Source organism: Serinus canaria, chromosome 5, assembly GCF_022539315.1.
Source record: "Serinus canaria isolate serCan28SL12 chromosome 5, serCan2020, whole genome shotgun sequence".
Taxonomy (NCBI): domain Eukaryota; kingdom Metazoa; phylum Chordata; class Aves; order Passeriformes; family Fringillidae; genus Serinus; species Serinus canaria.
This window is the reverse complement of record NC_066319.1, coordinates 29,001,485-29,027,244: the sequence shown is the minus strand read 5'-3', so window position 1 is coordinate 29,027,244 and position 25,760 is coordinate 29,001,485. Positions and strand designations below refer to the sequence as shown.

Below are 25,760 nucleotides of genomic sequence, written 5' to 3'. Positions count from 1 at the left end.
TAAAATAGAAAATGTGGGTAGCTTTAGCTGGTGCAAGTATTTCTTACAACTCTGAATACAATGTGTAGTTGTAAGGCTGCTTTACTTCTTTATTTGATAAGATAGTCCAGGACACTCAAAAGGCAGTGCTGTGACTTTTTGTGCAAATTCTGTGTAGGTGGCAGAGCTGGACTATTACAGGAGCAGCAGTAGAGTCTTTGTGTGACTGTGTGCTTGAACTGCTGTGTTAAGAAGCTCAGAAGCAGAAAAAAGCTCCTTAAGTTGCAGTCTTGGAATGGTATGGATGTAATAGGGATTGGAGTTACGCGCAGTAATGAAGATAAGTCATGATAGAAGCCCAGGTAAAGATTTTTGGTTTTATCTTGCTTTTCTTCAGCCTCTGGGATGGTGTCAGCAGGGAAGAATGCAGCTGTGCATCTGGAATGCAGCTCTGGCTGCTCCTGTAGAGCCTGAGCCAGCCTGGAGTCCTGCTTTCCCTTTCTTGGCTGTGGACACCCTGCATGCATGGTAAAAGGCATGAAATACATCAGTAGGAGAATCTGCAGCATTGCCTCTTGTGTGTGGGTAGTGTTTCTGGAAGCTATCACGTGCAAAATCTACTTCAGTAATAACGCTGTGTTTTAGTTCCCTTTATTTTGCTTGCACTAAAAGATTGGTCTCTCAGAAGCTCACCTGAAAGCCCTCTGGGTGCTGTTACTGTCCTGGCTGCACATCTACAAATGTAAACAAACACTCATCTGGAATCAGAATACTTAAAACCCACAATCTGTTTATTGTTGGGGTAAATTAACGGCTTTCTCACTTCCCTGAAGAAGAAATTTGATTTTCTCTGTCCCAGAAAGCAGGATGCTGTGGCTCAGCACCACAGATTAAATATTATGTCCTATTCATTAAGGAGTGAAAGTCCTCATTAAAGTGATGGTGATGATGATGATGATGTTTGAATGTGCTTAATAATAAAGGTATAAAATGCTTTCTTAACTCTGCAGATTAAAGTAGTCCTTATTTTTAGGCAAATATGTACAATGAAAGCCACAGGGTCATACAAAAAAGCCACAACAGCAATTAAAAATCCAGGGGATGGTCTGAGACAAGTTTTTAACTAGTTGTAGGATGACTGCAGCACTGAGACTGGAAGGTGACAGAGCTGGGCCAGTTCATTACTCCACCATGAACCTTCCTGAGCACCACAGGCAAGTCACCCCTGCCTGGAGGCAATAACCACTGAAGCACTTAACAGGTGCCACCATCCAGTAAGAATCCAAGCCAAGATGTAAAGCTAGGTCTTGTACAGGACATTTGGGGACCAAAAATGCTAGCAAATGAAAATGCAAATGAGTGAGGTGCTGCTGGGAAGCACTGGTGGCTTTAGGTCTGAATATCCTGCCCTGCTTAACATAAATGCACCTGCCTGCAACTGGTGCCAGAGCTTTCTTCCACCTGGGATCCAAAGGATGGTCTTGTCTCCAAGAAGAGTGCTGGCTTGTGTTTGTAACGGGGACTAACCAGGGCTTGTTCTTTTCTTTGGCTGCCAAAAGATATGTACAGACCAACAGCTGCATTTTGCATAATGGCTTATCATTTGAAACACTCATTCCTCCAGAAGCCCAGGTTTGCTGTCTTCCTCAGACTGAAGATTCAGGCTCCCACCCACCAGAACGTCCTAAGCACTGTGTGCGCTGTGCTGGTGGAGGAGGGAGGCTCCTCTCTCAGGTTCTGCCACTGTGGAGCAGACAGCTGAGGTAAGGAGAGGCCTAGTGCTCGGGGGGCTGAGAGAGGCCTGCTGGGGCCTGCTGCCCGCCCCAAGGGTCTTTGTCCTGTGGCTGTTTAATAGAAAATACCTAAAAGATACCTCTGTAGGGGACAGAAATGCAGATTCTTTCTGCAAACCCATTGCTTAAACCATGAGGATGTGGGCTCATTCTTTCTCTTCTATTGCTTGAGTGCTTAATTACTTCAGAGAGAGACTGAGTGAGGGCTGAGGAGATGTTCCCTGGCCCAGCCATTAGGTTTGCTGCTGGTTAGGGTGTAGGGCTAGAAGATGTGCATCCTGAGGAGGGATAAAGTGTTGAATTTGCCTTACTCTCCTAATGTGAAGATATTTTAGGCAACTAGGCTTCTATGGAGCAAATGGGTGGCAAACCCACCTCTAAACTTGGCAAAGGAAGCAGCCAGACTTGCTCACCTCTTTTTATATGAGGTGAGATTTGTGGCCCCTGGTGCTGGGCTGTTTGCAAGAGGGGTGCTTGGGCTCTGAAGGGGACTGTCCCATGGGACCAGGTGTCCAATAGTTTCAATCTCCCACTCCAGACATGCCCCGAAGTAGAAACAGAGGTGTGCAGAGAATGTTTAGGTGCAACAGGGAAAAGCCTAGGGAGCAATACCTCCAGGCCTGAGCACTAGTTTGGATTACAACTGTAAATAAAGGCTTCATATTTCTACCTTCTGATGACATCTAGCCCTTTTTCCCCCGGTGCCTTCTGTACCTGCACAGTGGGAGTAAGACTAGATGTTTGCTGCAGCAGCAGTGAGAGATCATGCTTTTGCAGACAGTCTGAGGGTCGGGGTCGCTGAGGCATGATGATAATTAGAGGCCCTCAATATTTTGCTTGAATGCTGGCTTAGCCACCAGGATGTGAACTATTGAGTAATAGAAAGCAGGTGTCAAGAGACTTGCTGAGAAGAGGTAAGACAGTGACAGGAGTTAGTGCATTTTGTACCAACATTTTCATGCATGTATGTCCCAGAAGCCAAAGCAGAGAACAAAACTGAGACCCTATTTTCTGGCTGCTGGATGGTATTCAAAGATGGGAAGAATCTATTTTAATATCTTATTGGTGAGATCTAGTCTGTAGTAGCTCTGAGCCCTCAGAATATAGAGGAGATTATTTTTCTCCTGTCATTTTCAGTGGTTTTAAATTGCTGAGATTTAAATCTATCTGAAATAGCCTTAGAGCATCCTTCCCTGTACAAGATGCAATCATCCAACTCCATCCTTTGCAATGACTGACTTCTCTACTGACTGCAGCACTTAGCACATTTTCTCAGTGTCTGCTGGGAAATGTTCTGGTTACCTGTTTGCACCAGGATATGCCCTAGACTTTGTTAATCTGTGTTTACTATGCTAAGACTTTCCCAGCAGCTTAGCGCTAATGCAGCGGATTTTAAGGGTTTGCACAGTAGCAACTCTTTCAGTAGCCAGAGTCACCTCAAGGGTCTAATTAATTCAACAAGATTAAGTTTTTCGTAATCTGTCTTACCTCAGTATCTGTAGTGCAAGTAATGTTGTACAAATAATCTTCATGTTATGGTATGAAAATTACATTTGCATTCTGTTTTCTTAACAAAGACATTTTAGTTCAAGCTGTTCCTTTTCACAGTCATTACAACCCCCCCACCCTCTCCTTTATTTCCTGATAAGACCAGTCAATCTGATTTGTCTGGATGGAATCTCCATGGATATATGAATACTTCTTTGAAATCAAGTTCATTCAAGGTTGCAGACTAGTTTCCTTTCATTGTCTTCTGAGACTCCTGGCTCTGCTCCTGCACTCTGCTCAAAACCAGATGCTGGCAGCACTGAAGACATGCAACGGTCACAAGACTTGAGAGGCTTTGGGAAATGTGGTTGACATTTTGGCAGGCAAGAAAACACTTCAGTGCTCAAACCCATGTTGTTTGAGCACTGAAGTGTTTTCTGCCCCTGTACTTCAGACAGTCAGGCTGAATAAGGCAGGTCATTGAGATCTCAGCAGCCAAAGATATCAACAGTCATGAAAGGACTTTCTTGGTTCATTTCTTCAAAAAGTATTATTTCAATTGCCACACCTGAAATAGTGAGGATGGGGCAGTTGCTGAGCTGCAAACAGCTGCTTCCAGAGAGGAATTTCTTCAAGGCTGATGCCAGGCCTTGGCTAAAGAATGGCATATTAGCTGCAAAACCATGAGCCTAATACCAAAAGCTGCTTTCACATTTCAGCATACTAACTGCCACAGACTGTTAGGCCACACAATTGCAAGATAAATCTTGTGCTGCAAATGAGGAAGGTGAATGTCTTGCAGCAGGTCACGTAAGCCCTAGCCAGTAGGCTGGAGGCTGTGCCACCCAAGAAGAAACATGCCAATATATTTTAGGCACACCTATTGCCACTATTTTTAACCCTATTTAAGTATTCAAGTATTCAGAAGCATAGTCCAGACCCTTCTGTTGCTGTTGACATCTCAGTTTCACCAAAGCAGTGCTGGTGTGCCAACTTTCACAAGGCTGGAGCCCACACATTGCCACCAATCTATAGTGTCAGCAGGGATGAGCCACCTGCTTTCTGTCATAAAACTAGGAATACTTACACCTAGCTGGTGTTTTGTGTGAAACCTGGTCACACATTGCAACATTGCCACAGCTCAAAAAAATATTTTTATGAAGACTTCTGGAATCTCCAAGTACAAGACTTGCAGAGCGCTTGTCACCAGGATCATTCAACATAATTTGGCTTCATTCTCAGAGCAGTGATAGACCTGGGCCCAAAGTGATGGCCCAAGGGGCAGCTATGCTCTTTACTACCCATTTTTCAAAATAACATGGATCTTTTCTACAGACAGTGGTCATTTAATAGCCCAACAGATATTCCCATTCTCCTCCACCCTAGTTTTATTGTTTAAATACATAAATAAAATTTTATTAAAATATCATTACATCTTCTGGGAGCGGGTACAACCTACAGAGACAATTTTTTTTTAAAATAATTTTGTTTGACAGTGCAAATGTCCATTTTAGGTGCAGCAAACCAAGGACAGGGAAGCTACTGAGGAAGAGGAAAGAGGGTTACCAAAGCAAGGGCAATGGATATTCAGAGGCAAACTTCAGAATCAATTATCTGTTCAGGCCTCTAGTCATCCTCTCTGCTGTTTCAGCTTTCAATAGATGAGTACTATGCTATATACTTTAAAACAAGGCAATGGGAATCAGTATACCATACCTTTGAAGAGGACAGTCCCATTTGCAGCAACATAGTAGCGACATAGCTGAAAATCAAGCGGATTAAATGATGCTGTGGCTCCAAGTCCTACATTACTGATAATTCATATCAACCCCTCCAGGCTTCTCAGTTCCAATCATGGGTTTCAACACAGGAGGCTTCAGCTCAATTCCAGCCCTCATTAACAACACGATTATAGCTAAGTTGCAGAGCGTCTGCTTTGAAGACAAACTGTGTCTATGTATGAAGCTAAATAGCATTAATTTCCATGTCCCCTGTAAACATTATCCAGCCTGCAGAAGAATGCAGATCTTGGTGTATGCTGGAAACAGGTGTGGTAGCAGACATTAGCATCCCCTCTCCACATACAGTAGATAGATACTGTCATGCTGGGATACATCACAATGTGCTGCTGTAATTTTTTTTGTGTCCTACTGAAGGTCAGGAATAAACCAGAAAGCTGTGCTGAACCCCAACCCAGCTTGTATAATACCTTCCTCAGGTAGGTATGCTGAACCCAACCTTGCATGATACCTTCCTCAGGACTCAGCTCTGCCCTGGGGAACAGGGGACGATGGCACCAAGGAGCTCTTGGTGAATCTGCCCTCAAATCCACCATTCCTGCAGTCATTACGTCAAAATAAAATCTGCCTTTGGGACTAGAGACAGAGGTATGTGCTTATACCTATAAAACACTTGAAACATGTCATGAAGCAGTAATGTTATTTTAATGTTATTGCTCCTAACCCTGTGTTTCCTAAGAAAGTTGTGGGAGGGCAGGAAATGCACTTGTAATATGAGATGGCTGGAAGGGATTAGCTGCTTCCCTTTGTCAATTTCTGAACACATGCATGCATGTGTTACTTTATGACTCAATAAAACTCCCACAGGAGTTGTCCTGAAGGCTGCTTTCTTTTGTATGTCCAATAGAGAGACGACCCCTGGAGGAATCTATGATGTCAGAAGATGTGGGATCAAAATCAGTCAGATGTTCAATATTGAGCATGGAACAGTAGATGAATTTTTCATGGATGGCTTAAGATACAGTGGCTGTTTGTACAGCTCTAGTAACAAATTCAGTGCTGGTTTTTAAGGAGTAACAAGAATAGTGCTTCTAAAGATACGGGTGTATTAGGGAATTTAAAGTGGTGATCAAGCTGTGAAAATTTCAACATTATTCAGCAAGAATGAAAAGGCTATGGGGCTGAGAATATACCTTTAAATGTAGTGTAACTTCAATTAAAACCATTAATTTTGGATTCTCCTTATCATGTTTAACTAAATAGGATTAAACTATTTTACTATACAAATGAATAAAGTCTAGAGTTGTTATCACAAGAAGTTTTTAATATGATTTGTGACAAGCAATATCAAAGTTATCAACTCTCAAGCTTCATGTTCTGAAACCAGACAACTCTCAGCAACAAAAAAAGTTGTGCACTGATAAACATAGGAGGCGTATTGTATTTTTTAATTAAATATGAAAACATGAGCTGTGTACATTATTTTTTCCCTAGAAAACACAGCAATTTCAAAAGTTTATCATAAAATATTTTCATGAAATGAGTGAACCAGCAAACACATGCACTTGTGTGCCTTCCCCCCTCCCAAGATAAAAGTGATGAGAGAGACATACGCAAATGTAATAGTTAACAGAACAAGTGGAGTTTTGCCATAGTTTGGTTCTTTTTGGAAAGGATGGAATGTAACATTGTGCTTGACTTCCTATGTCACAACAAAAAATATTTGGTGCGATATTTTAACATTTTCTTTTTAAGTTTCAATCTGGTGGAGAAAAATACCTTTTTCTATAATAAAATATGTCTGTTCTTTTTAAAACGTAACTTTTTTGCACAAAATAATTTTGTAAACTGTTATTTCAAGGGCAAGGTAGGCGGTCCCGTGTCAATGTCCTCCCCCCCACTTAAAAATGTGATCTGGTATCTGAAGCAAAACAGGAAAACACAAAAAAGAGCGGAGCAGAGGTTGCTTTGCAAAGAGAAAATAGGGCGTGTTGGACGGGGGAGAGGGGAGGGAGCGTGTGGTGCGACAGAAGAAAGTTAAAGGTCACTTTCGCCGTAGAGTGCTGTGGAGAAGGACATGTAGTCCAGGGCACCGGGTACAGCATCACGGCCAGTGTAGGGTGCCATCCTAGCAATGCAATATTCAGCCTGGTCAGGAGGCAGCTCCCGCCGCAGTTCATCCACAGTGATGTAGTTCTGCAATGAGAACAAAGGATAAGGCAATTGTTACTTTCTGGAAACTGACTTTCCCCTGAGGGGCAACCACCCCCTGTTGCACCAGGGCAGCAGGCAACACGCAGGGCTAGGGACCCAACAACCAGACCTGTGCTGTACACCCACACAGGGAGCTCTCTGCACTTACACCCTGGGAGGACATGCACTCCCTTCCCTACTGTTAGGACAAGCAAATGGTTTTTACAGTGAATCTTGGTTTTGCATGAGACATGCTGGTGCAGCTAAAGAAGGACCTGGAAGATAAGTCAGGCAAGTTGTTAGTGTTAAGACTGTGCCTTCCTGCTGACAAAGGTGGTCCTGCTGAAAGTAGATGGGAGGAACCAGAAATTTAATTTGGATGCTGTTGCTCACCAGCAGGCGGTAACAGCTGCTTGTGCTCTTCCATTCCCTCCCTTCAGAGAAAGGGAAGGGGCCAATCCACACTAGTTCTAACTAGTAAACTAATGCAAGCAGCAGACAAGCAAACACTTTGTATTGCTTCCACAGTACCAGCAACAGTCTTTTCACTGGAGACATTTTTAATAAGCAAGCAAAACTTATGTAAATTCAGCTTCTGGAGACTCACTGCACCGAGCTTAGCTACCTCAGCCTCTCTCCAGGCAGGAGGTAACAGTAGTTGCCTGTTTGCTAATCATAATCACTATGTTGTCTTTAGCTAACTGACTCACGGCCACTTCCAGTCTGTCTCAGCAACGGCTCAGGTTTCACACCATCCCTCTCTGTTCTCTGACTTCTTATAATTTCTTTTTCCCTTTCACTTTAATGACTGGGGTATGAGGGACTTTTCTTCATAATGAAATATTAATTCATGTTACCAGAGCATGTTAAAACACTGACAAGTATATGTAACATACTGTACAGACTAACCAAGTTAATAAGTAATACTGCATCTCAAAGTACCTATTTATTCAGTGGTTAGCTTATTTGAGTAACATGGAATTTTCTGGCCTCAAAAGACAATAGAACTGGCTTTGGTCAGGTCTAAAGGACAGGTATCATGGGTTTCTAGATGATGATTAAAAAGAGATTCTTAGTCAAAAATGGAAACCAGTATTGGATTTAAGGATAACTCATTACAATCTGTGAAATGGTATCCAGCATTTCATGTGAGATAACTGAAATCACTAGCAAATAAAGAGATACATTAATATTACATGTACATATTATTTGTTCAGTTATGTAAAAGATTAGCGGGCATTGTTATATAAGAAAAATAATATTACATATTTTATCAGCTGCTTCCCTTGATGATGTAAATTCCAAAAATTAACACTTTTCATATCACCCTGAGTTTTCCTATATTCAACCAACTTCAATGGTTAAAAGATGTCCCCCCTGCAGATACAGCATATCCTCAATGAAAGTCTATTGAATGAATGTCCTCAATGAAAATCTATTGATTCTGTAACAACTGATAGTGACATGTAGATCTGGGAAATATTATCCCAAGTTTACCCAGTTAATTACCCAATATTATCCCAGTTTTAGCTGTCAGTAATGAACAGTTTTCAGGACTAATCAAAAACCATCTGTTGAACTTGTTAATTTTAAAATAACAAATAGCGACCAAGCTTTTAATTAAAATTTTGAAGCAAGAGTGGGCTGCAAAGTTCTGACTGACAGCTGAGCAAGACCTTTGAGTGCCTTAGGAGGCTGCTCATTAACCCACACTTTAACCTTGCACTCCTCCAGCACTACAGAATGCTCCTGTGAAAACACCCTCCCATAGCAGAGTGCTTCCCTTGACACTTTCTCTCAGAGACCAAAGAAAGCAGAATTTAAGCAGATACAGGAAACCAAGGTGTGGAGCCTGACCTTGTCTCCAGCCAGGATCTTGAAGGAAGCCATAACCTGGTCAGCAGTATCTGTATCTGCCGTCTCCCGGGACATGAAGTCGATGAAGGCCTGGAAGGTCACTACACCCAAACGGTTCGGGTCGACGATGCTCATGATGCGGGCAAACTCTGCCTCTCCCTGGAGAGGCAAGAGAGTCATGTCAGCCTGGGGACTTAGGCAGCAGTGCTACCAAAGTGAGGAGGAACCGTTCAGCAGCTCATCTCACAGGCTAGAAAACAAAGCCAAATTGAAAACACCTCTGGGTGTTTTTTTTAGTCAGGATTTTTTTTTTAGCTTGCTGTTGTACAGATGCTTCCTACGCACTTGTCCTCTGGAATAAAACATTGCCAGCTATGCCTGAGGATAACATCCAGCTCTAGGACAATGCTCCTACTGGGGAACAATACCAACTGACTTCAGAGGAAGACCCAAATTTCTCTATACATGTGCTAGATGTCTGTAGCAGTATTTGAGGATATCCTTGAATATATATATACTCCTTGAATCCTTTTACTTTCATTTACTTAAAAGAGAACTTCTACAGTTTTTTTAGCTGACAGAATAGAAGAAATATCTCTGGGATATTTCATAGTATTGTACTCATCTTTAATAGGCAGGCTTTGCAAAGAAGGACTTGCATACCTGGAGTGGCCCAGGGAAACAGTCTCTACAGGAAAGATCCTACAGAGAAGTTTTGCTACAGAAACCAAAACCTTGTAGTGTATTTTTTTTTCATTTCTTTCTTCATTTAAACCAAAGGTCATCTGTTCTCATCTCTGGGATTCCCTCCTCCCCAGGTAAGGAGGAGGGAAGAGCAGAACAGAATCTTCTCCTGGGAACAGGCTCTCCTAACACTTTCAGAACATTAAGATACCCAGTCAAATGTTACAGTCTTGGCACACTACACCCAGCCCAGTGTAAATGCAAAGAGTTTGCCTTTACACTGGGCTGATGAGTAAGATGAATAAACACTGTTTTGCCTGATATCAGGAGCAAAGACACCAAGAGTGCAGATGAATATGTCTGCACTGGGCTCTTCTCCTGCCCTTTGATGAGCATCAGTCTTTGGTGAAGCTCTTCCTATTAGCTATTATGCCTCGCAAGGTGCGACATTACTGTTCTGAATATTCAGGTATCCTGGTGAGGAAAAAGCTACAGGGAGAATGACTGGAACTTGAACTTACATGTCCAGGAAAGGAGATGTGAAACAAATGGCAGGAATGAGAGAAGCAGCATTCTGAGTGCATTCATAAGTGAGGTCATGTATCCTTCCTAATGATTTCAACTGATATTCAGGGCTGGGGAGGTTGTGTGTGCTATGCAGAGAGCAGGCACCAATATGAGGAAGCTTACTGTTTCTTCCACTAGTAGCTACACAGTTTGATAAATACAATTTTAATTTGAAACATACACGAATTAGACAATTATTTCCGTTTTTGCACCTTTGGTTAGAGCTACGAGACAAGAGTTTTATATGTAAAACCAAGACTAGATTTAACATTGCTGGTAATTCTGGAAAATAAGGCTATATTTACCTTGATTCACTACACATTCTCCCTGTATTTTTGAAGGTGCCTACAGAATCACTTTGAATAGGAGTGACAGAGGGCTCTACATTACCATATTGTAACCCATGGAGATAAGGCAGGCTCGGAAATCTTCACAATCCATCATACCAGTCTTCTTCTACAGAGAATGACGCAAAGATGGAAAAAGCCAAAAGAGAAAAGGGAGACCAGTCCAGGGAGAAATGAACCCACAGGAGATGTTATAAAGAATGAGTTTCAGGGGGGAGAAGATAGAAGGAGGATTTACAGGACAATTAAATTAACAGAGGAAAGGTAGTTTGTGAAACCATGAAGAAGCAAAGGTGGTTTTGGACATGGAATAGTTTATATACAAGAAACATAGTGGTTATGAAAAAAAGGGCAAGAAAATATTAAGCAAGACAGATTGAGGAATGGACAATGAAAGGAGTTTTAAGTGACACAGAAGTAAACAGAACAGTTTGAAGACATAAAAAGAATTTTCTCAAGACAAAATTTAAAGAGTTAAAAAGGAATAGATACCAAAATGCATTTAGAGAGGAAGTAGTATAGAAAAGTGATGTATATAATAGCCAAACACAAGAACAACAACAACAGATGGATTAAGACAAACAAGAAAAGAAAGGAAAAAACCTGTTATTTTTTCACAGTTTAATATCTGGCTGTGTTCACCACTAGCTTTCAGTACCTGTGCATCGTTTCCAATATCGTAACCCAAGCTGATGAGACAGGCTTTGAATTCCTCAGGGCCAAGTGTGCCGGAGTGGTCCTGGTTATGCGGTGTGCCAGGCAGCAGGACATGCAGTGCCAGTGCGGTGACGGTGTGGGGCGGAAGGAAGGGACACATAGAGGAGATCCAAGGGAGGTGAAAGGACAATGAACAGGTGCACCATGCAGTGGGTGAGGAGAGAGGAACAGAAAGAATGACATGCAGATTGAAAGACAGGGAAGAAAAATAAAAAGTGCACAACATTAGATATCACAATGACATTTCAGGATGTGCTAAAAATGCTCTTGGAACAGTTCCTTCTCAGAGAGCTCATCCCATGTTTAGAGCATTTGAATGACAAAAACAGCTGATGCTCAGAAGCCTCAAGATCTCAATCTCCCAAGTGAATTACTTGCATCACTGCTTGTTATCCAGTGTCAGAAGCCCTGTGTTTCACTAGTAACCCAGAGTGCAGGTAAGCAGGCAGAGGCAGTGGGAAGCATTGCCTTAATCTTATAGTCAAAAGTTCCACTAAAGGAGTAGGTGAGGGCAGGTATGTTTGGCAACACACCCAAGAAAGCTTAGCTGTCAGGGCATCCCAGGAACAGACAAAGAAAACCAGCTGAAGCTCAGGGGAGCAGCATTATGGCTGTATTTATGAGACCTGCACAGGAGGTGGAGCTTTGACTGGCAAAGCTATTTCAAGTGCTCAGTTCTGCCAGCAGCACAGATGTACAGTGCAGCACAACACAGCTTGGCAGCTGCTCCTCCCTTTGCTCATTGCCCGCTCCCCCAGTGTTTGGATGTACCCCTCAAATACAACACAAGCTACTACAAGAACTAAAAATCCCCATCCATCCTGCAGAATTTTAGCTCAGAAAAGCACTGAAGAGCCCCTGCCTGCTGCCACCACCTCTGGCTAGATCAAGGAAGCTACAGACAGGATGATGGGGCCAATTTCAAGTGACTTTCTTCAAGAAAACACAGTTTTTTAAGTCAGTGTTAAGCCTTCATAATCAAATAGTTGAAAGTGGGAAATCCCTGTCTGTCTGCATTAACATTCAGACTGTTGTGAAAGAAGGAGCAAATGATATGAAGGTCAAAATATAAAATCTACAGGACTTCATGGGTCCCTCTCCTAAGAAAAGAACCCATGGTTTATTTTTCTTAGACAGCTAGAGAAGGGCTGAAATAGCCAGTGTTCAGCAATTTAAAAGCATTGCCAATCTCTGAGGTCAGGCTGTCCTCTGATATAGCAGAGATGGTATAGAAGAGTGGGGAACAGATGGTCCCAAGAATTTTATAAACCAAATAATAAGTTGCCCACTGGAGAGGAATGGATAAAAGTCTAATTGCCTAAAAAAGCCTTCAAACCTCTCCATATTCTGGCTTTACTGGGAAATTTTGCAGCTTCCTATGAAGACATACCTCTCCCAGGCTAACAGTCACTTGGCAGTCTTCACAGAAATGAGTGATCCACAGGAGTGGCATTTTTAAGAATGAAACATCTTCTGTGAGCCCGTTTTATCACAGTGACTGCTTGTTTTTTGTTGCACTGTGCAGTCTACATGGAAGCTTGTAGCTGCAGTCAGCACTGACTTACCCTGTCAAAGTGGTTGAAAGAAGCCCGGAACTCATTCATCTGTTCCTGGCTGATTCCTTTGGCATCTCGGGTCAGGATCTGGTTTTCCACTTCGTTGATGGTTCTAGCAATTGTTGTTAGTAACTGCTCCCAGCCCACACGGATATGCTAGCAAAAGAGGTCAGCACAATACCGAAATTAAGAAGTTGCTCTTCTGCTTCTGAGGCCACTGGATCAGATGTGCTACTTATTGCAAATTAAACGATCCCGGTATGCAAGGCAGTCCCCGGTGTACATTTTCTCAGAAAATACTCCTTCTAATCTGCAGGTGTTTAAAATCTAAATTTTAACTGAAAAAACCCCATACTGAAGAGGCCAATTTCTGATCTTTCTTTCTTAAAAAAAAAACTTGGTCCTATTGCAAAATTCCTTTGCCTGGTCAAAGCAACATATTGGAGGCCTTTAACACAAATGAGAGGCAAGCCCAGTGCTTCTAGGACTTACTTAAGCAGAAGACTCTCCTTACCAAGAAACTGAATAAAGCACGGCGCTTGGAAGACACTGGTGCTCCCCTGCTTCTGCTGTTGCTTAACAGAAACGGCCAGAAATCAAAAAACAAGTTTCAAAGCCTGTCTGTGTTCAGTTGAACTCAGATTGCTCCCAAGAAGCCTCACGTTATCAACAGGAAGCCAGTGTCTGACTTTAAAAAAAACTTCTGTTGAACTTTTTCTTCTGCCTGGTAGTGGCAGCTCAAAATCATCAGCACTTCCCTTTCTAATCCCAGCTAACACAATCAGGTGGCAGGAGAAACGAGACTTGTCAATTTTTCAACCAACATTGTGGGATCTTATTCAGGTTGTTTCTGTTGTCTATATTTGGAAGTACATTGGAATGGGTTGGCATGAAGTACACTAAGGCAAAAATGAAATTCCGTGACATGTCATTGCACGCTTGGCCATACTATCAAGCTCTCCGTTTTCCTGAGAACCGCAGCACATTGCCAGAGCTATATGTGGCTGACGCTAACTGGCCACAGCAGATGAGGCTGTCTAGTTGCTGCCAGAACATTTACCTCCATGGTGTAGTTGGTGTGCTTGTTGTCAAAGATAAGCGCTTCCTGGATCAGCTGGTGGTCTCCTTCCAGCTGGTCAATCTTTGGTTTGTAATTCACAATGCTTTTCTCGTACTGCCGCAAGTGGTTGAGCTGGTCCTCCAGGGTCCCGTGCATCTCTATTGAAATGCGGCCAATCTCCTGCATAAGCAAAGCCAAAGGAGTTAAGACTCCACTGAAAGGACAAGCCCCAACATGCCTGACATTTATTGCAGCAATTTCACTCTCACACAGCATGATGATTCAAAAAAAATAATCTCATGGAGCAGTTACTTCACAGGAGCTGAGACAGTGTCAGCAAAAAATTTAGCACAACGCTGAACATTTTTCAAGTGAGGTGAATCACATAAGATGTGTCTAATACAAGGATACATGAGAAAGGGCAACTGCAGTCCATAAGCCAATAATCTACCAAGCCAGATCTTTTTCTGGTGTACAGTCTGCCACTAAGTTAGTTCTTCATAGAGACATTTCTGTTACTGCTCTCTTCTTTCCAGCTCATGCCATCAGTAATAGCTTCGTATTTTTACATTTTATCAACTCCAATGACTTTAACTCAAATCTTACCTAAAGAGAGATCTTCCTTAAAAATGTCTCCTCTGCAGAAGTTTGATGTATTAATTGTATTTACTTAGTCACATGTATCAAGACCATTGCTGTGCAAGCAATTGCACAAACTGTCTCTGATCTAGGATTTTGAATTTGTTGCATATAAACACAAATCTTAAAACACCAGTGCTCCCCATCTTAAGTAATGCTTTTTTCCTGGTACTCGATTTAGAGGAAGAAAAGTACAAGTGCCTCAGTAACCAATATCAATCTTGGGATTCTTCATATTTTCTATGATGTTTCTCTTGCTGTAACTTGAAGAAAGAATGGCTGTGACAGTGGTCAAGAGAGATCATGAATAAGAGTATCAGTGAAGATCAGAGAGGAAAATAGTATTCCAAAATTGCAAAGCCCTACCTCCATCTTGGTTTGGATCCAGGGTCCAATGACATTGGCCTGTGCACCAAACTGTTTACGAAGTCGTTCATTTTGCTGCTGGCGAGCATGTTCTTCCATCAGGGCTTGATCCCTTCTGGGAACCAGCTGCCGCACCTACAACAGAGAGTAACTCAGTGTGCAGTTTAGACACACAAAGGCACATGCACAGGAAATGCAGAAGTTGCCACAAGGGAGGGAGGAGTGGGTGTTTGCACTGAATACAAGCAGTCATATGGTTTAAGTCACAGTGGGCAAGCAACTTTCATATAAAATTAGCATGTAAAAGGGGGTCTGTGCCTTAGGCAATTGTACCAAGTATTGTCTTCCACATTCCAAGTAAAGTTGAGTCAAAACCAAATGACAAAACCCCACTAAACTCAGCAGTAAGCATGAGAGGGTAAACTGCAGAGTAATTAATCCATTTTCTGGGCCCACAGTGGTTGAGTAGTGACACTGTCCCCCACTACCCTACAAGGCTGGAAAGAACTCACATGTTCCCATTTGCCGTTGATCTCATGTGGGGTGATTGTAGTGTAAGGATTCGTTCCTGCCATGTTGACATGGTATGTCTGGACAATCTTTGAGACTTCATTGTGTATTCCCAGGATGGCTTGTCGCTCCTTGTCTGCATCTGGCAATGTGGCTTTGAACTGCTCATGAGCTGTGGTCAATCCCTGCAGAAGGAAGGCAGCAGCAAAGGAAGGGTGAGAACATTACTTATGAAACTGCCTCTTCAGCAAACGTAATCCTGAAGTGACTGCAAAAGCTAACATATTCCCAGGACACAATGCAGGCTACTCTAATACACTTTTCAGGTTCTCTCACTATCACAAAATGGGCTGTTCTAAGTAGATAAATTATATGAAGTCTTGTTTTCCCTCTCTTTCTGTCCCATGTTGACCAGTGAAGAGATCACATACCAAAAAGGAATAATAATGGCTATAATTTAGCAGTGTCTCCAACACTGCTCAGTGACTGCTTGTTAGCCTCTTTCTTCTTTGGGGAAGAAAATCTGACTACTAGAATTACTATTAAAAAAAAGTCTCACTAGTTTGAACGCACTATATGCTCTTTTCCCACTAGGTATACACTATTTCTACACCCAAAGTAACTCCAGGTAAGTACTGAGGGTCAGATTCAATTTCATCAGAGTCAGTTAGAGCCAGGTGAAGGTCTTTCAGCTAACTACAAACTTGCACAGGTATCACATGCTCCTGCTGCTGGAAAACAGCTCCTTCTCCCTGACCACAACAGGCCCTTCCTGCTCCCTGTCTCGCTGCGGTGCCCAGGCCATGCTCCAAGGACTGAAGGTTGGGGCGTTCTTGCTGGTAGTTTGTAGCCAGCTGACAAGCCAGCTGCTCCTGGCTCATCTCCCAGTGCTTCTACAGGCCTTTAAAGTACTTCATCCCAGAAACCTAGAAGATCAAGTCTAGGGAGAGAGGCAGGAAAATGCATGGGAAATAGAGGTGTGTGCAGGGATAAGCAAGGGAACAGTGTAGACAGAAGAAGGAATGAAAGTAAACCACGTCATTGTGATTGACTGCTCTCTCTCACAACACACACTGTTAACTACTTTCTGTAAAATTCCTCCCCTACACGGTGACTCATTGCTTTGCAGCTGCTGTAGTGGCCATAGAGATGTAAAACAAGTCTGGGGGCTGGGAAAGACATTGCAAACAGCCACAAGAGACAATGGAAATGGTTAAGCGCTGTTTAGATTATGTGGCATTAAGAAAGACTTAATGAACCTCTTTGTTCAGGGTGGGAAGGATGGAGGAAACTAGTAACTGTCACTACTGCACCGCAGTCCTGGCTGTCCTCCCTGTAGGTCTCCCATTTGCTGCCTCACTGATGGTCACACTCCTCTCAGATATTCTGGCAAAGACCTGACTTGCATTCTTTTCACTAGCCCATCAGGCAAGTGAAATAGAAGTCGCCACTGAAATCCAGGAAAGAGTAATTCCTGCTCTCTAAGGTCTGCAAATTACCTGTATATACCTCAAGTTGCTTTCCTAATACCCTTTCAGAAGGGGAAAAACTGAGATACTGTCTTTGTTGTGTTAGAGAAGGCAAGACAACTTTGATTTCAAATGGTAATTCAGCACCAAAATGGACAATTCCTGGGGTTTTTTTGTGCTCAGCACCAAAAACCAGCTAGTAGTTCAACTGTCCTCACGGTACATCCTATCACATAGGACCAAATGATCTGGACACAACATTTCCATGTGAGAATTGACCTGCAGTCCCTGTAAGTAGCTTTGCACATGTGGGTTAAGAAAAATTCCACAAGACCCTAAAAGGCTTTCTCAGTTTTCAGGTTTCCATTAATATGGCTCTGGAGTTACTCCGAAAAATCTGTTGTCAATTTTTGTCTCCAGCATGGATGATGTATGTATGCTTTATACCTATTTGGATCCAGGTTTTTGAAGAAAATAAAGGAAAAAGATACTTATTTTGTATATCTTGATAAGGCTCACTCAACAGAGCAGAAGCACCAAAATATAACCTATAAATTCATATCACCCTGAATTCATACAACTCAGGAGACCCCAAACTTCTCACTGTCCCCACCTAACTGTGCAAATGACTGCTCTGTACCTGGATCTCCTCAATGGTGTGAACAATGAATGTGTCCTGCAGATCTTCCATGGCCCCTTCCATCCAGTTATTGAAAGGGGCAGCTCGTTTGGCATACTCCAGGTACAACTGGTCAATTGTTTCCAGTAGCTTCTCTGTCCTCTGTGCATGCACAAAAAGAAATAAAAGAAAGAAAATCAGGAGAGATGGAGAAGAATAATCATATAGATACATGGGTTGTCTAAGCTGCTCCTTCCTTTTAGACCTCCTTGGTGCTCCCAGGATGGCACATCAGACAAAATCTCTCTGGTGTTAAGAGATTACACACTGGACAGATTTTTTCCCTCTAAGAGAAATAAAATAAATCCAAGGTCCTTTGAAATAAAACAAAACAAGGCAAAGTTTCAGGCAGAATGAGACTACAAAACACAATAAAAAGTAAAAATAAGTCAATAGCCTGAGCAAACAAATGGCACCATAACTGAGCTGAAGAAAAGCAGCCTAAGTATTCTGAAATGTAGCCCATGTTTACAGTGCAGGATGTTCCAGGAGTTCACAAGTGAGCTGATATTGCTTGTGCCCACTGCAGCTTGGCCCTCACAAAAGCACCAGAAGGTCCAACCTGTGATGTGTCTCACCTCCAAGGCTTCTCTACGTTTTTGGGTTAGGGCACCCAGATTATCCCACTGATCACAGATCTTCTGGCACCTGGCATTGACACTGGGAGAGTCGTAATAGTCCAGCTCACTATAAAGGGTGGGGAGAAAAATGACAAGAAGTCAAATAATGACCCTGTACAGAAATAAGAGAAACCTGTTAGAAATCTTCATCCATCTTGAAGACAGATTCAGACAAAGAGATCATGGTCACTGCAAATAAAGCAAGTCAGGATGATACCAGGATCTAGTTTAGGAGACACTATGTTATGCTGAACCAAACATCACAGAACAGGACCACCCAAGGCCTCAACAAATACTGGGGCTGGCTACCTGAAGGGAATAACTTGCCAAAGGGGGAAGGGAGCACAGACTTTTGCTCAAACTGGAAATAAGCAGATTATGATGAGAGCAATCTGCTCCTGTATTCTGCTTAAGAACATTATGCAGTCTAACAAACCGTGTCTTATACATCAGAATGGAAACAGAAGATTTTATTAGGAACACTAAGAAACTGCTTAAGATTGTCCTAAGAATTGCATAGTACAAATGGCAAGGAATAGCTAAATTACATAACCCAGTAAATTTATTTAGGACAATCCCAGAATAACTGTGTAGGTTTCTCTCCTATATGCCTGACAAGAAGTGCTTTGCTGACATGTCTATAAGCTGACACTCAAGGAACACAGGCTGGAAAAAGTATGACTGAGGAAAGGAGAACAAACGGGCACACTAAAACTTGTAGCCTTGCATTGCTTCATGCTCTGCACATGGGCAAAGAGGGAGAAATCTGCAGAGGGAGACCTGCCAATCTGGGAAGTGTCAGCCTTAAGAGAAAAACCCAAAATAAATCACAGGGAATAAATCACTGAGTGACCCTGAGCCATCTGACAAGCAATTCTTTAAGCAGTAATGCAGGTTACACTCTTGCCCCCCCTCAGCCTTGTTTCTTCATGCCATTGTATTGCCTTCCTGGGGTGTGTGGGCACAGCTGTTGGTGAAGCCTTCCAGCAAACTAGCCAGGTATCTGATGGGGACTAAAAATAACTTCTTTGCTAGGTTTTTAATCCAGATCAGTTACTTGATCTACTTTGCTGCAGAGCCAACACTGCAGATGAAAGAACTCCTTCTGAAAGCCTAACCTATAACACACCTGTGCTGGACCACTGCAGCTAGGGAGGGCAACGTGCCATGTCCCCAAATATTCCTGCCATGGGTGGCTGCAATGGCTTTCTCCACACCCTCTGCATCTCTCTGGGTCTCTGGGGGAGAAAAAAACTCTGCCATGATATTTCAGGGCATGGCCTCTTTGCTGAAACAGAAGATGGCTTTTATAACAATAGCAGAGCCTGCTGTTCTCACACTTCAGAAGAAATAACCTCTCCCACAGCTTAGGCCTCAGTCTTCCCTGTTGCTCTTAGAGCTGCAGCTGCTTTGGCTGACATGTCGTGTGTGCTTTGGAAGTGGCAGGTCAGGTAATGCTTGCTGACTAGACAGACTCAGTTTTAATCTTACTGACATGGAGGATTGCCTTGAATCCTCCTCCTGTTCCAAGGTCAATCCTCCAGTGGAAAAGAACAATTCTGTAAATCTCTGTTGTTAAAGAAGATAATGATCTTGATCCAATAATCCTAAATTTTTAGAAAAAAAACAGCTCTTCAGCCCAAGAGGACTGATCTTGGCCCAGACTCCAGATAGGCCAGTGTGATGTATAAATCATTTAAAAATAGGAAACAGAGTCAAAACTAAGTAGTTCAGACTGTTTGTTGCCAAGAAACATGCAGGGTTTCAAAACCTCCCTGTGCTGCAGCTGCTACCTCTTTTCCTGCCTGCTATCTCTAGCAATCCTGATGAGCTCCCCATTTCTCCTGGTAACCTGTATTTTTCCAGGAAAAGGAGTGGAGGTGAAGGTTTCCAAGCTGAAGGGAAGCAGGTAAAGAGCTGATCTGCTGCGAGGATGCCCTGCAGCAAGTGCTGAACAGAGTGCACACAGTGCAGGTACTCCTGGGGTAATGAATGAGGCCAAGATGGGCTCAAGCAGCTTTTTCCTTGCTGGAATAAGGAGGGCTTATATTTTGTTTTAGGACCCTCCTATCCTCTCCTCTTTCCTTCTATCCCTGGAAAAGTATGACAGTATAACAAGTCTGAAATACAGCATGTGCCAGCAGTAGGTCAGACTCTTTAGGAAAGGGTTCATGGCAGCATAATGAACTGGAAGAGGGTGGAAAATTGGCTTAGGAATATAATTCTGCCTCCTCTTCAACAGCACCCACAGCTCATCCATTTTCTGGCCTGCTTTTCTGGTGTGTCCAGATACTGGATAGCAGTATCCTAGATACTGTTTGGAAACACTGGGAATTCCCAGCATTTTTGTATGGGGATGGATTTTTTTGCTCTCCAGAGGGCAAAGCTGACTAAGCCTCCCTGGCCCCAAGGATGGGACCTGCGCTGGGGTGCCATACTTGAGCTCTTGTGCAATAGCAGCAATCTGTTCCACGCGGTCCTGGTGTGCAGCCAGGTCACTCTCAAAGGCCTCGTGTTTCTTCAGCAGGGCCTTGATCTCCGAGAGGGTTGCAGTTTCGTAATCCTTCTGCTGCAGCATTGCTTCCTTACCTGGGGAGGGAGCCAAAGGACAGAAGAATGAAGGACAGGCCCCAGGGTGGCCAAAACCAGCTCTGGCCATCCAGGCACCCTCGAGGGCCCTCAAAAGGGCACTGGCCTCACTCCAGCTTCCCTGCCTGAGGCTTGTCCCCACGCCTGTTGGCCTAGAGAAGCTCAATGCTCACTTTCAAACCACGAAGGATGAGTTTGCCATTAACAACACAGAAGGGCAAATAATGTAGCTAAGCCAGCACTGCCACAGTTTACGCTGGACTTGTCTCAGTAAGTGAAAAATGGGTTATGCTGATCCTGTAAAAGCCAATGGTAGCACTTACTATAGAGGACTTTGCCTCTGCTCTGTGGCTGCTCTCTTCTAGCCAAAGTTCTCACTTTGCCACAGTTACGAAGTGCCAATGTTGACTGTATGATGCAGAACAGAGATCAAAGCTGGTCTCCATACACTGCTTTCTAATAAAATAAGAAATACATCTAGCCTTCTCAAGAGGAAACTCTCATGGAAGGACCCATTCACAATCCATCTCCTCCACCCTACATAACAGTCAGGACTGTGTCAGGCAACAGGAAGCATGCAGGTTGGCATTACCATCTGTCCAGGACTCATGAATGGATGCCTTCTGCCGGAACTTCTCTGCCAGGTGATCCAGCCTCTCTAGCCTCCGGATCTCATTCAATAACCACTCCTCGTAGCCCTTCTCAGCCTGCTCTAGGCCACCCCAGGCATTGTTTATATCCTAGAGACAGAAACATGAGAAGGGAAGGCAAGTTAGAAGCTGGAGGGAAGATGTTCACCAGCACTGGTCTCAGTAAGCTACATGGCTCCAACTGATGGGAGGGAGTGAGCATGGGCTTTTCATCTCACAGGGCTCTGCAGACAAGTCAGGGAGACAAAGTGTCAGACTTAAGGCAAGCAGGACTAGAAGTCCAGGATATAACCATCTTCAGAAAAAACACTTCCAGAGTTTTAAATTTCCCCTACATCAAACTTTAATAAAACTCAACCATTTCTAAATCAGAAAAAACAAAAGCCACCGAGACATCTCCTCATAAAGACATGCAACTTGTGAAGAGTCTCAGAGTCTGATTTAGACACAGGGAAGCAACAATCACTTGATCCTCTCCTATCATGGCCCCCCTGACCTGTATTTTTCATGGTTCCTCTCACATAATATGTCACTATAAAGGTGGGCATTCTCTGCACACCCGTGGGCAGAAAGGAACTCTTGTTTTTTAGGCATGTTTGGGGTAACAGAAGCAGTCACCGCACTCACCGAGACCATTTTCCCTTCGGAGGGCATGAAGGCTGGCCTGTTGCTGAGCCGCAGCTTGGTCTGCAAGGTGTTGAAATTGATCTCAAGTTGGCACTTCTCTTGGACCTTGGGGGGCTTGTGCAGGCGGCGGTAGTCCCGGAAGTCCTCCAGTTTCTGCTGCATGGCCTGCATGGTGTTCTCTGGGGCCCGGTTCTCCAGCCAGGGGATGGTGCGACGAATCCACTCCAGCAGCTGGAGGAGCAATGACAAGAAGCCTTGAACTGAAAATTGTGCTGAAACTGCAGGTGTTGCTCTGATTTCATAAGGGACCATTTACTTTTATGTTTGCTGTCAGAAAGATTCTGCCACCAGCAGGGCTCATAAAGGAAAGCTGGCCAGCTTTTTTGGAAGTACTTTTTTTTTTAATGAGCAGCACATTTCCTACCACACTAAGTAGTATCGCTTGTTGCAGCAGTGCCAATCCCACATCCTTAAGGCACAGCTTTTGTACAAGCAGGACCAAAACTACATCCTTGGGTTATGTTAAAGCCTTAAGAATTTTACTGGACTGTTGCATAAGTAAAAGATGCTGTCATATTATCTCCAGAAGAATCTGACAGGAGAAATCAAGTTCTTGCCTTCAGTTTAGCCTTACACTTTTCCCACTCTAGCTTCCTCAAAGTCACTGTTGCTCCTTGAATATACCTCAGGAACAAACCCATCTGGAGAGCTGGCAAAATGCTAATGCAATAGGCAGCCTACAGTGTGAGTAGAGTAGTGCCCTATGCTTTTCATATCAGGCTGAAACCAGGCTTATAGGTTATGTTTGCCCTTCTATTGTCCATCTTTTCCCTACTTATCTACCACAAACATACATCAGTCCACATGTGGTCTCTTGTAGTTTCCCTGTTGTCAGTCTGTCAGCCTTCTCAGTTAACAAAAGCAGCCTGCAGCTTGTATCTGACACAGATTCTTTCCATTATCAGCAAATCCATATTTCTTTCTTCAAGTATCACTAACTTTTCTTCTCTGATCCAACTCCTGATTTCTACAGTATATTAACATACAAGTTGTATGGAAGATCTAATGACCTTGTACAGTCCTGATGAATTCAAGTTAAACCAGCTTGATTTTTCCTTTCATTTTAGCATTTCTGGGTTGGCTCCTAAAAAAGGGAGAAATTCAGAAAGCTTCTCTGTGGAAGCTTTCTGTTTTAAAGTAGATTGCTCTTGTCTTTAGGGTAACTTCAGTCCTCAATTTGAAGAGGAAAAACTCATTTTCCAGGGAAAATAGCAGTGGTTCAATAGCACTCCCCGAGATTACTTATCAGCATTAAATGCAATGCTTTTCTGCATACCACCACTCAGAAAACAACACCTACATCACTGGCCAGTTTTTCGTAGTCTTCCATGAGCTGTTCATTTTCCTGGTTGACTGCCAGCACCTTGCAGATCCGATTGGCTGCCGTCTCCGCCTGACAAAGAGAAGAAAAATGGAAGAAAGGAAAAATGTGAAAAAAAACCCCAAACCAAAACCTGCAGCTTGGCTTCCTGCTACATATCTGCAGGTAAAATCTCCTACCCTTAGCTCTCTCAACCTGTCTGCACTTTGAGACATCTGTCCTGACCTCTCTGCTTTCCATCTGGCCTTCTATAAGGATTTGGTTTTTCCCTTCTTCAGAGATTCTCAGCTGTACTGATTCTACCCTATATGTTGTGGAACAACCAATGTTTCTATGCTTTTTCTGGAGCTGCTTCTGTAAGAGGGCCTTGTTTGCTTCCTACCAGAGGGACTCTGGCTAACTCTTCACAAAGACAGGTAGAGTTTCTGCTGCCACCTCCACTCCCCACACCAGCATTCTGAGCTGGAACGGCAGTAACAGAGTGATGTCAAGCTAATGAGACTGCCTCCATACTTTTACCCCAGGAAAGAACTACCCAAACTGAGTTAAGCCACAATCTGGACTTACGAAAAACTCCTAATTTTGTTTGGAAGATAAAATGGTAGATACTCCTCCTAATCTTCAATTCTGCCCAGCAGAACTGTCTTCCAGTTTTCACTGTATTTCTGGCACTGATTACAGGGCCACCTCCTTGGTGAAGCGTACACCTACTAGGTATTCAGTCTTATGATCCAGCTGAGAAGAGGATTTCTTTTCTCCCCACTTTTCTGGCTGATCATTCTGCTTACTCTTCCAAAACAAGTCTCACAATAAAAAAATATCCGACTGTTACTATCTAGGTTTGGAGGTTTTTTCTTTCGTTCTCTCCACTGTGAGACCAAAAAATGATTCTCTGAAGGGAGCTCAACGTGTCAGAACATGAATTTGGAAAGTAAGGATCAGAAAAATCCTAGCTATGAACTCAGAAGCAGTGTCTGGCACAGGGGACATACAAGCAGGCTGACCCTTGCACAGAATGTATCTGTGGGTTATCAGCTCCTTTATCATGGCCATGGTGTGTGCCATGCCACAAAGCCTGAGGAGATGCCCCTGTGATGCATCAGGGCATTCCTCAGACCCCTCTTAGCACAGTGTAGCTGTGACCCTGGTGCCTGGGGAAGGTGCTACAGGTACCCACAGGCTCCCTTGGGAGAGCTACTTCTTACAGAGGCTGACTGCAAATAAGGAGGAGAGGCCAACACTACAACAAACCAACTGTGAACACTGTGTCCTGCCTCAAAACTGCATTTAGAACTGATGCCAAAATAAGTTTTGCTGAGTTTATAGCTGGTAAGTTTCAACATTTTTCAATTTTAAAAAGACCTTTTAATATCTGTTTATTCAATCTTCAAGGACATTTGAGAAAAAAACCTCTGATTTTTTGCAGCTGATTTGAAGCAGCAAGAATAGCAATAAAGTCATAGGCTGCACAGTGATGTATGGATTGCTAAGGTCCCAGGGGACACAGCAATCTTATTCATTTGTAGAATGAAATGAAGCTGTTAAAACATCTATTCAGTCATCTGCCCCTTCACTAAAGTGGACCAGCTATGAGATACACAGATTACCAGCTAATTTAAAACACATCAGAGAGACCTGTACAGGAAAAGGAGCAGTTTCACTTAAAAAAAACCTGCAAAAAGGGCAAACAATGGTTACATTTAAAAAGCTTGTACTTTGACCTATTTTTGCTAAAGCTTGTACTCTAATGGAGTGGTTTTTGATATTCAGAGAAAACTATAGACATGGGACCTAATAGTATGTCAAAAAGACAATGGTAGAGCCCTACCATGATATGCCTAGTGACTGCAGGGAACTGGCAGTACCTAATGTTTATCTCAATCACTCCAGGAGAGGTGTTCATTTAACTTTCTTATTTTTACACCCCATGAGCTCACTGCAGCAGCAGCCAGCTGTGCAGGCAGGATCCCCTTCCACTGAGGCATATTTACATGTATCTGATGATAGACTTTCTCCAGCTGCCCAAGGTTAAATATGTGTGTGTATATATGTGAGTTGAACAACTGTCCAAACAAAAAGACCCTAAGAATGTCAGCAGTTACGACATTATTTGTGTTATCCTAATGGCAGGAGTGTAGAGGCTTTCTTTCTCCCACTAGCACTTGCCTCCCAATGGTTCTTGCCTTGGAACTGCTACTGCTCCAGGAAACAGTGTGCTACTGCTGCTGCAGCCACAGGAAAGGGTCTGTG

General features: G+C 43.1%; 1 protein-coding gene across 3 annotated transcripts in view; it reads right to left on the bottom strand.

Moving 5' to 3' along the window:
- Positions 1–6,302: 6,302 nt before the first annotated feature.
- The window catches only part of ACTN1 (actinin alpha 1), an 86,056-nt gene continuing 66,598 nt past the window's right edge, over positions 6,303–25,760 (bottom strand). Inside the window, exons 9-22 of one of the 3 annotated variants that reach the window (XM_030239815.2) lie at positions 23,490–23,582; positions 22,130–22,360; positions 21,445–21,592; positions 20,702–20,852; positions 18,222–18,330; positions 17,605–17,745; positions 15,498–15,680; positions 14,986–15,120; positions 13,981–14,160; positions 12,930–13,076; positions 11,306–11,386; positions 10,691–10,756; positions 9,050–9,208; positions 6,303–7,195 (exon numbers count right to left, since the gene is read on the bottom strand). In XM_030239815.2, coding sequence (XP_030095675.1) covers positions 7,037–7,195; positions 9,050–9,208; positions 10,691–10,756; positions 11,306–11,386; positions 12,930–13,076; positions 13,981–14,160; positions 14,986–15,120; positions 15,498–15,680; positions 17,605–17,745; positions 18,222–18,330; positions 20,702–20,852; positions 21,445–21,592; positions 22,130–22,360; positions 23,490–23,582 — 1,983 coding nt within the window. In that variant the 3' untranslated portion in view covers positions 6,303–7,036. The remainder of the gene's footprint in view (positions 7,196–9,049; positions 9,209–10,690; positions 10,757–11,305; positions 11,387–12,929; positions 13,077–13,980; positions 14,161–14,985; positions 15,121–15,497; positions 15,681–17,604; positions 17,746–18,221; positions 18,331–20,701; positions 20,853–21,444; positions 21,593–22,129; positions 22,361–23,489; positions 23,583–25,760) is intronic. The other 2 variants (XM_030239813.2, XM_030239814.2) reach the window with 2 other exon arrangements.